Raw genomic sequence first — 11136 nt, forward strand, 5'->3', positions numbered from 1 at the left:
AGGAATCCAATTTTGTCTTGTTGTGGACAGGCCTGTGTGTTTACCTGTCTACTCTTAACCTGTCCGCCAAATAGAACGTCGCATTTTGACGTTGTTTTTGTTTTAGATTCAGCTACTGGCGAAAAAAAAGTTGCAAGTAGCACGGGCTATAGTGAGCCCCACAGTGAACTAACGTGACACAGGAGCGGGGCTGTAACTGTGGCTTTTAGAAGTATACTCTAGCTAAGGCGGTGCCGGTCGGCCGAGCGGACAGCACATTGGACTTGTGATCCTGTGGTCCTGGGTTCGACCCCAGGCGCCGGCGAGAAACAATGGGTAAAGTTTCTTTCACCCTATGCCCCTGTTACCTAGCAGTAAATAGGTACCTGGGTGTTAGTCAGCTGTCACGGGCTGCTTCCTAGGGGGTGGAGGCCTGGTCGAGGACCGGGCCGCGGGGACACTAAAAAGCCCCGAAATCATCTCAAGATAACCTCAAGATAAGGCCAAAAACTGTCGTACTAGAAAATGATAGCGGCTCGCGAAGTTGACCTACTCTCCCGTTTTCTGTTTTGGGTCCTCTGGTAGGTTAGGATAAGGGCACTTTAGGACGACGGTTTCTTGACGTTGGGAGACCTTAGGAGGACGGACTGGTCAGCGGTCTGTGAAATAGTCACAGAAATCCTGGCCTTCTCACACAAACATTTCTACCAATATAATCGCCAAGAGTGTATCCGGATTTAGTCACTAAAGGTACATTGGGATTTACTCGCCAAGAGTACATTGGGATTTACTCGCCAAGAGTACATTGGGATTTACTCGCCAAGAGTACATTGGGATTTACTCGCCAAGAGTACATTGGGATTTACTCGCCAAGAGTACATTGGGATTTACTCGCCAAGAGTACATTGGGATTTACTCGCCAAGAGTACATTGGGATTTACTCGCTAAGAGCAGATTGGGATTAAGTCACTGATTAAGAAGAAAATCGCTGTGGCTCTACACTGGTCAAGAGCTGCTCATGGGCTTCTCATATCAATTAAACGTGTCTTATTCCCCTAAAGTAGTTCATAGTTGTTAACTGCTTTGTTAGGTTCTGTGAGTGAATTAGTACACTATGTATGTGAATTAAATGTTGGTGTCATAAATACACTCACATGTCATGTGCTCTGAGAGAACCTTGTTTTGATCTTTACCCAATTTGGATGTATTCTGTCGTTTATATAACTTTACCTAGTTAATTATAACAATTAATTCTTGAGGTTATCTTGAGATGATTTCGGGGCTTTAGTGTCCCCGCGGCCCGGTCCTCGACCAGGCCTCCACCCCCAGGAAGCAGCCCGTGACAGCTGACTAACACCCAGGTACCTATTTTACTGCTAGGTAACAGGGGCATAGGGTGAAAGAAACTTTTGCCCATTGTTTCTCGCCGGCGCCCGGGATCGAACCCAGGACCACAGGATCACAAGTCCAGCGTGCTGTCCGCTCGGCCGACCGGCCCCATTATCGCCTTTGTCTGAACAAATCCACAAGGGCCGTGACGAGGATTCGAACCTGCGTCCGGGAGCATCCCAGACACTGCCTTAATCGACTGAGCTACGACAGGGTTAAAAGGGTTGAAACCGAAGTTCTACTGAACTTACTGGATCCTTTGTCTGTGTCCTTAATTAAATATACTTACTCTTCTAACCGTGTTGGAGTACAGAATTGGGTTACATATGAGTCTACCGAAGTTTGGCAATCGCTCAAAAAAACATTTAAAGAACCCATGGATGTCCACTATATGGAACTCAGTAGTCCCAAAATGTTAATAAATAATTGGTGTAGTAGTATGTGTGTCCAGCCATCTGGATTTGTTGATACCACGACGACCTCCCTTTTTGAGGTCGGCGTTCGATCCCCGGTGATCCAAGTGGTTAGACACCATTCCTTCCCTCCGTCCCATCCCAGCTCCTTGTCCTTACATCCCTTCCAAGAGCTTTATAGTCGTACTGGCGTAGCACTTTCTCCTTTTTTAACTTACGTCGCCTTACCTTAACTTAGGGGGACCTGACGGCTGAGTAGAGAGCGCTCGGTATTCGTAGTCCTAAGGTTCCGGGTTTGATCCCCGGCGGCGGCGGGAACAAATGGGCAGAGTTTCTTTCACCCTGATGCCTCTGTTCACCTAGCAGAAAATAGGTACCTGAAAGTTAGACAGCTGCTACGGGCTGCTTCCTGGGGGGGGGGGTGTAACAAAAGAGAGGCCTGGTCGAGGACCGGGCCGCGGGAACGCTAAGCCCCGAAATCATCTCAAGATAAGCTCAAGATAACCTCAAGATACCTATGTGTGTGTCACCTGTGAGGGACGCAGCTCCTTGAGTGTTGTTATAACATACGTGAGGTTGTAAACATTCACCCTTGGAAGGTCATCGACCAACAGGGGGTCATTACCTCATTAGGAGTGAACAAGGAAGTAAACCTTGATGAACCTCCCACCGAAGAAGTCAGGAAGGCCATCAAGCAGCTTCCCTGAGGCAAAGATCAGATACAATCCCTGCTGAAGTATACAGAACAAGAGGCTCAGCCATGATGCAGAAACTGACAAAGCTCTTCCACTCCATGTGGAATGAAGGGAAGGTCCCCAAACAGTTAAGAGATGCCAGCATAGTTCACATCTACAGGAGGAAAGGCAACCGGCAGCCTTGCGATAATCATCAGGGTAACTCACTCCTGTCCATCGCTGGGAAGATCCTGGCCGGTACCTTGCTCAACCGCCTCCGTCAACACCTTGGGCAGGGCGTCCTCCCAGGAAACCAATGCAGCTTCCGCTTAGAAGACGGAACTGTCAGTATGATATTTGCCACACGCCAGCTTCAAGAAAAATGCCATGAGCAGCATAGTGACTGCTTCATGATCTTTGTTGACCTGACCAAGGCATTCGATACGGTCAGCAGAAATGGCTTGTGGAAGACAAGGGAGAAGTTTGGCTGTCTCAGCAAATTCACTTCGATTGTTCAGCAGTTACATGATGGCGAAAGTACTGGACTGGACTGTCTACAGCTAAGAGGCCAAACAGTTCCATCACTTTCACTGTCTCTGCAGACTCCTCCACATCAGGTGGCAGGACAAAATCCCTGACACGGAGGTCCTGGAAGGGTCCAGTATTCCCAGCGTCTACATCCTCCTACAGAAATCTCAGGACACGTTATCAGAATGCCTGACAGCCGACTGACTAAACTGCTGCTGCATGGAGAATTGTGCCAGGGGAGCGCATTCTGTTGGGGTGAAGGAAGAAACGATTCAAAGACTGCCTCAAGGTGACCCTCAAGGACCTGGACAGCAACACCAATACTTGGGAGTCGCTTGGTCAGAGCCGTCCAACTTGAAAAGGCATAGTAATCTCAGGGATCCATGCGGAAGAAAACAAATGGACTGCAGAGGCTCAGAGGAAGCTCTCCCTTTCTCATATTTCCTTCCCTCCTTTACTCACCCCTTCCCTCATTCCCTTCCTTATTCAGCCTCGCTTCGAGTCCCTTCCTCCCTCCCTTCCTCCCCAGACAGTCCATCACTCAACAACAAGCCACCAGGGTGTAGAAAACAATCGAAATGCTTCCAGTCGCTGTGCTAGAGAGAAGAAGCCTCGCCCGCTCCGACAACTGCTGGCACAGGAGCATCCATCTAACCAGGGCAACCACAAGCCCCACATTAAGGCAATCTAAGATCAAATACAGATTCAGGAACCCCCTGGCCAAAAAAATGCCTTCTCTATCCAAAAAAATGAGATCTTGCAAACAGGAGCACCAAACATGCATACAAGCATCCGAGCGTGCATAAAGGAACGTCCAAACGCATTGTACAATATGATGAAATACATGTAAAGGATTTTACATACACACATCAGCCCACTCGCCAGAGAGAGAGCAAGATGAGCTTATAGCAACCCCCCCGCAACATTTCCTGTCAGCTAGGAGGACATCCCGCTGTAGATCAAACTATTCCGCGAACAATGTCCTTCGCCGGCACCTCTCCATCGGTTCTACTCCAGTACGAAAATAACCTTGGGAGCAGCTTGGTGTTATCTGGGCGAAGAGCGGCGATCCGGTCGGGACCTGCATCATGGCCTGCTAAATGGTGAGTCAGCGGAGAGCTTGTTCTACCAGTCCACTCGTGGCTCGTGCGCCCGCACGCACACTCACACTCACACTCACACTCACACACACACACACACACACACACACACACATACACACAAACACATACACACACACACACACACACGCGAAGCGATATACGACAAAGAGTACTGGGAAGACGGGACACCACGAGCGTTGCTCTCATCTTTTAACAACACTTAGGTAATTACACTTACGTAAGTACACACACACACACACTTGAGATGATTTCGGGGCCTCGGGGACGCTAAGCCCCGAAATCCTCTCAAGGTAACCTCAAGGTGGGACACGAACAAGGGGACACAGGAGTAAACTGAATACCCAAATAAGCCACAGGGATTATGAGAACATTCAAATCCAGAGACCCCACAGCAATGCAAATACTATTTAAATAACTGGTGCTGTCCCGTCTAGAGTACTGCTCCGTACTCTAGAGGGGAAATAGAGAGAATAAAGTGAACTATACGGTGCGTATAGACACGATAAACCACCTAAATTACTTGGACCGTCTTAAAGCTCTCAAGATGTACTCTCTGGGAAGGAGAGGTATCAAATAATATATACATGGAAGATAGTTGCAGGTCAGGTCCCAAATTTGCACAGTAGAATAACAACATACTGGAGCGAAAGGTCCCAAATTTGCACAGTAGAATAACAACATACTGGAGCGAAAGGTCCCAAATTTGCACAGTAGAATAACAACATACTGGAGCGAAAGGTCCCAAATTTGCACAGTAGAATAACAACATACTGGAGCGAAAGGTTCGAAAAGAAGTGTTGAATATAACCAGTGACGAGTAGAGGTGCAATAGGCACATTCAGAGAGCACTGTCACACCGCTCCTGTGCCAGATAAGTCCACTACGGGCTCACCATAGCCCGTGCTACTTGCCCCACTCCTGTGCCAGGTTAGTTACGGGCTCACCATAGCCCGTGCTACATGGAACTTGTTCCGAGTACCTGAATCTATAACAACAACAACAGCCATGCCAGGAGGTCCACAGCTGTTCAATACTCTCCAATCAAGCATAATAAATATTGCCGGAGCAATGGTGGACTTCTTCAAGAACCAATTAGATAAGTTCTTGCAAGAAGTGCCGGACAACCTGGGCTGTGGTGGATATGTGGGGCCTGAGGAACGCTCCAAGCAACAGCCTGTTGGACCAAGTTATCACAAGTCGAGCCTGGCCTCAAGCCTGGCTCGGGGAGTAGACGAACTCCCGAAATCCTATCCAGGTAAGATCCAGGTAAGATACACAGCGCAAATGCGCTAAGATAGATGCAGGAAATGCTTCAATACTTCACTCAACTGATAACTGAGAGTCAGAGCACTAGAGCCGAAGCTCAATCCTGCAAGCACATCTAGGCGAGTACACACACACACGTATACACGTGGTGAGTGCACACACACACACACACACACACACACACACACACACACACACACACACACACACACACACACACACACACACACACGCACGCACGCACGCGCCTCGAACCCAAGGTCGACTGTACAAGTTTTTAGAGTCAACGGACAACACAGGCTATAACTCACTCCTCCCCCTCCCTCCCCCCACCCAGGAGGCAAACGATATCGTCCTATTATTATCAGCAATGCAAAAGTTGTATATAATAACAACGACGGTCTTGTCAAGACCTTCACCAGACCTTACCAATGTGTGGAGAAGTAAGGTGCACTCTGTATAGCTGGGGAAAAGGACAATACAAATGTATATATATATATATATATATATATATATATATATATATATATATATATATATATATATATATATATATATATATATATATATATATAGATATATATATATTATCTTTGTCTATCTGTCCTTCCTGCAGCTGTATTTCATTTGCATTTTGAAGGTTGAGAATAGATTGTATAGGAGTGGTAGAGATGAAGGGAGTGGTATGGAAAAGAGAGGAGGGGGTGGTATGAGAGATGGAGGGGAATGGAACAAGAGATGGAGGTGGTGGTATAGGGGGATGGAGCAGATGGAAGAGGATGGATGTTGTTGTTGTTTCAGATTTAGCTACTCAGAACGAAGTGTCCATGTAGCACGGGCTATGGTGAGCCCGTAAAGGAGGAAGGAGCATCACACGGGAGGTGGAGGAATTGGCACAAGAGATGGAGTTGGTGCATAAGCTGTAGGGGGAGGCAGAGGAAGCAGGAAGAGTGGCAGACGGTACTGGAAGGGTGGCAGACGGTACTGGAAGGGTGGCAGACGGTACCGGAAGGGTGGCAGACGGTACCGGAAGGGTGGCAGACGGTACCGGAAGGGTGGCAGACGGTACCGGAAGGGTGGCAGACGGTACCGGAAGGGTGGCAGACGGTACCGGAAGGGTGACAGACGGTACCGGAAGGGTGACAGACGGTACCGGAAGGGTGACAGACGGTACCGGAAGGGTGACAGACGGTACCGGAAGGGTGACAGACGGTACCGGAAGGGTGACAGACGGTACCGGAAGGGTGACAGACGGTACCGGAAGGGTGACAGACGGTACCGGAAGGGTGACAGACGGTACCGGAAGGGTGACAGACGGTACCGGAAGGGTGACAGACGGTACCAGAAGGGTGACAGACGGTACCGGAAGGGTGACAGACGGTACCGGAAGGGTGACAGACGGTACCGGAAGGGTGACAGACGGTACCGGAAGGGTGACAGACGGTACCGGAAGGGTGACAGACGGTACCGGAAGGGTGACAGACGGTACCGGAAGGGTGACAGACGGTACCGGAAGGGTGACAGACGGTACCGGAAGGGTGACAGACGGTACCGGAAGGGTGGCAGACGGTACCGGAAGGGTGGCAGACGGTACCGGAAGGGTGGCAGACGGTACCGGAAGGGTGGCAGACGGTACCGGAAGGGTGGCAGACGGTACCGGAAGGGTGACAGACGGTACCGGAAGGGTGGCAGACGGTACTGGGTGTCATAGGGGAATTGGCGAGCTGGAAGTACTTGCTTCATTTTCCCCTAATTTATCTTAACTACTTCCCTGCCTTCCTTAAGACATTCTGGTAATGTATGGTCCGTGATACTTTCCTCCTGTCCATTAACCTCCACCTTCATCATAGACGGTGATGAAGGTGGTCCAGATATCCAGAAGGTGGAATCCAGATATCTCACTGGATTTCTTGAAGATAACATTCACTGGTCCATTTCTTTGGCTTTGAAATCTCCCTTGCCTTCAATATTGTTTCTATTTCCGTTAATGCCTTGATTGTCTAAATTTGATGGAGAATTTATGGAATATCTTTTTAGACTCGTCTCTTTTTCCGAGTTTGTCTTCAGATCTAGTTGATTGTAGGTGGCAGAGGGGTGGTGTAGGGGTGGCATAATATGAAAGTGGGGTGGCAGTTGATGGTGCTGTGGTGGTGAGGTGGCTAAGGGTAATGGTGGGGAGGCAGAGGGTGGTGGTGGTGGTAGGGGTGATGGTAGTAGAGGGTGGTGGTGTTGGTAGTGGATGGCAGAGGATGGTGGTGGTGGTAGGGGGTGGCAGAGGGCATTTGTGAGGTATTGGAATAGTGTGCTTTCCTAATGGTACTTACCTAACAGTGTCAACAGAGTAGACACTTTTACGTTAACACTGTTCATGCTCCACCTGCATGTCCTACTGCACCTGTTCTATTACAATTCAACTATTCTGACGTGCAAACGTTTTTTTTTTTGGTCAAATCTGGCTCTTAAAGTTGTGGATGAAGGTGGCTTTCAGAACTTCTTCTTTCAGTGCATTCCACTTGTTGTACACTTGTTCAGGGTAGAGTATTTCCTTACATTCCTTCGGTTCATTTGCGTTTCCAGCTTCCATATGTGTCCTCTTTTTTTTTCCTACTTCCTCTCAATGGGAAGAGGCTAATATTCTTGTCCATCTTCTCTACTCTCCTCATTATCCCGAGTGTTGTAATCATATTTCATCTGTTCTTTATATCCTCTAGGGTTGTGAGATTTAGTTCCATAAGCTTATTATCGCAGCTTAACCCTCTTGGCTCTGGGAGCAATTTTTTGCTAAACCTAAACATTGGTATGTTTACATTTTAGCTTCATGCTTCACAAGGCGCGAATTTCATGCATGTGCTGCATATTCCAATACTGGTCTAACATATGTTGTGTAGATTGTCGTGAAGGAGACCAAATTTAGTTTTTTTTTTATATTTGCCAGCATCCCATGTTATCTTGTTTGTGTGTTACTAATCAAACTAACCATTTAGTGTTCAAACTAATTTGGATATTCACTCCCAAATATCTCTTTCCAATTCCTTTAGTTGTCTTCCCTTTATGATGTAGATGTCTTCTAGTCTCCTCTCTCCTTTCCCATCATCATTACATTACACTTGTCGGGATTGAATTTTAGCAACCATTTGTTTGACCACTCGTAAAGTTTGTCTAGTTCCTTCTGTAACTTTCTACATTCCTCCTCTGTTTTTACATTCCTCTTCAGCTATGCATCATCTGCAATCATTGACACGTATGAGCTCCCTCCCTTCAGTATAGCGTTCGCATATATTCGGAACAGCAGCGGTTCAAGGGTCGAGCCTCATGGGACCCCACTTGTTACAGTCTTCCAACTTGAAACCTCTTCTCTGACTGTGACACTTGGCTCTCCGTCCTTCAGGTAATACCTTACCCTGATCAGTGTTTTCTCAGTTGTCGCAGCCTGCCTCTACCTCTTGTACACCAGCCTTTCACGAAGAACCATTGTCAAATGCTTTTTGACAATCTAGGAAAATGCAGTCTGCCCCAGTCTTCTTTTTCTCTCTTATTTTAGTAACCTTGTCACAGAACTCATTTAGGTTTTAACTAAGTTCACTTTCAAAGTCCGTCCTGTGCTTCTGTCATCAGTTGGTCTTCTCAACATACTCCACACTCTTCAACTTGATTACTTTCTCAAGCACTTTACGTGAAACACTTGACATTGACTCTGGTCTCTTATTTAGTGCCTCCATTCTATCCCCTCCCACATTTTTAATACTGGAATTACGTTTGCATTTTTCACATTTCTGGGAAATTTCCTGTCTCAGGTGTTTTATTAATAACTAGCTGTACCCGGCCACGCGTTGCTGTGGCTCAGTCTGGGTAAATGGAAAAGAAAGAAAAGAGAAAGTGCACGTTTCTAATATGTTTAATTTCACAATGTGGGTATACAATATTTTTGTTGTTCCATTGTCTGTGGCGATATAGAGATTGTCTGGTTAGCCGACTCTAGAACTCCCGACCCCCATCCCCCCCGTCCTCCCCCACCATTCCCCCCCTCCGCCGTCCCATCGTCCTCCCAACCATTCCCTACTCCCCCGTCCCCTTGTCCTCCCCACCATTTCCCCTTCCCCATCCCCTCGTTCTCCCCATCATTCCCCCCTCTTCGTCCCCTCATCCTCTCCACCATCCCCCATTCCCCACTCCCCCCATCCCTTCGTCCTCCCCACCATCCTCCACTCCCCCGTCCCCTCGTCCTCCCCACCATCCCCCACTCCCCCCATCCCTTCGTCCTCCCCACCATCCCCCCCTCCCCCGTCCCCTCGTCCTCCCCACCATCCCCCACTCCCCCGTCCCCTCGTCCTCCCCACCATTCCCTCACGTGAAAAAACACAGTTTAAAAAAGAAAAGCATGTTTTTACCCGTCACAGGTGTGACATCTATATAGTAGGTATATAAAAACACGCCAGTTTTCAAATACAAAGGTGAGTCCAAAATTTCAAAGCAATCGGTGAAGAACTTTCGGAGATTTTAAGATTTTGAACAAACGAACATTTTCATCTAAATTTATACAGATGTATGATGATGGGTGACACAGTACTACTTCAGCATCTCTCAACAGCCATGGTGAGATTTGTGACAGGTGTGTCCAGTCCAGGTGTGTGTTTTCACCTCTTCTACAGTAACTACAATGTTACCCCACGTTCCCTCCAGCACTTCCTCTCACACCTTTGACCTCCACAACGGTTCTACTGTCTCCTGAGATCTTTTGTTAAGCTCCTCACATACCTCATTGTCATTTTCTCTGAGAATTCCCCCCCTCCTCCCCCCTTATCGCCTTAATCTGAGTACATGTTAATGGTGGTTGGGTGGCAGAGGGTGGTGGTGGTGGTGGGGTGACAGTAGGTGGTGGGGTGACAGACGGTAGACGGGTGACAGTGGGTGGTGGTAGAGGGGTGACAGTGGGTGGTGGTAGAGGGGTGACAGTGGGTGGTTGTAGAGGGGTGACAGTGGGTGGTTGTAGAGGGGTGACAGTGGGTGGTTGTAGAGGGGTGACAGTGGGTGGTTGTAGAGGGGTGACAGTGGGTGGTGGTAGAGGGGTGACAGTGGGTGGTGGTAGAGGGGTGACAGTGGGTGGTGGTGGTGGTGGTAGACGGGTGATAGTGGGTGGTGGTAGACGGGTGACAGTGGGTGGTGGTGGTAGACGGGTGACAGTGGGTGGTGGTGGTAGACGGGTGACAGTGGGTGGTGGTGGTAGACGGGTGACAGTGGGTGGTAGTGGTGGCGGTGATGGAGAGAGAGAAAGGTCTTGACAGATATATGACCTGGGTGGGATGACAGACAGAGGAATATGCAACACAGGGATGCTATCCCTGATAGTGGAGGCTGGAGGCCGGAGACACCGGGAGATGAAGACCGAGACGGCAGAAACCTCTGTAAATGAAGATGACGATTGTTTAGCTGAGTGTGGCGGAGGTTACAGGGTATGGCGGAGGTTACAGGGTGTGGCGGAGGTTACAGGGTGTGGTGGAGGTTACAGGGTATGGCGGAGGTTGCAGGGTGTGGTGGGTTTTGTAAGGAAGTAGGTGTCACTGAGATGAGTTGGTTGGGTTTGTGAGGTACTAGGGTGAGGCAGTGAGGTACTAGGGTGGGGCAGTGAGGTACTAGGGTGGGGCAGTGAGGTACTAGGGTGAGGCAGTGAGGTACTAGGGTGGGGCAGTGAGGTACTAGGGTGGGGCAGTGAGGTACTAGGGTGGGGCAGTGAGGTACTAGGGTGGGGCAGTGAGGTACTAGGGT

The 11136-nt window shown here is 48.7% G+C and overlaps 1 protein-coding gene across 1 annotated transcript; it reads right to left on the reverse strand.

The window, feature by feature from the left end:
- Positions 1 to 6243: 6243 nt before the first annotated feature.
- LOC138351262 (uncharacterized) lies at positions 6244 to 7116 on the reverse strand. Its single transcript, XM_069302893.1, has one exon. The coding sequence runs from the start codon at positions 7114 to 7116 to the stop codon at positions 6244 to 6246; it is 873 nt and encodes a 290-aa protein (XP_069158994.1).
- Between the last annotated feature and the right edge of the window lie 4020 nt (positions 7117 to 11136).

This window comes from Procambarus clarkii, chromosome 49 (assembly GCF_040958095.1).
Source record: "Procambarus clarkii isolate CNS0578487 chromosome 49, FALCON_Pclarkii_2.0, whole genome shotgun sequence".
NCBI lineage: Eukaryota > Metazoa > Arthropoda > Malacostraca > Decapoda > Cambaridae > Procambarus > Procambarus clarkii.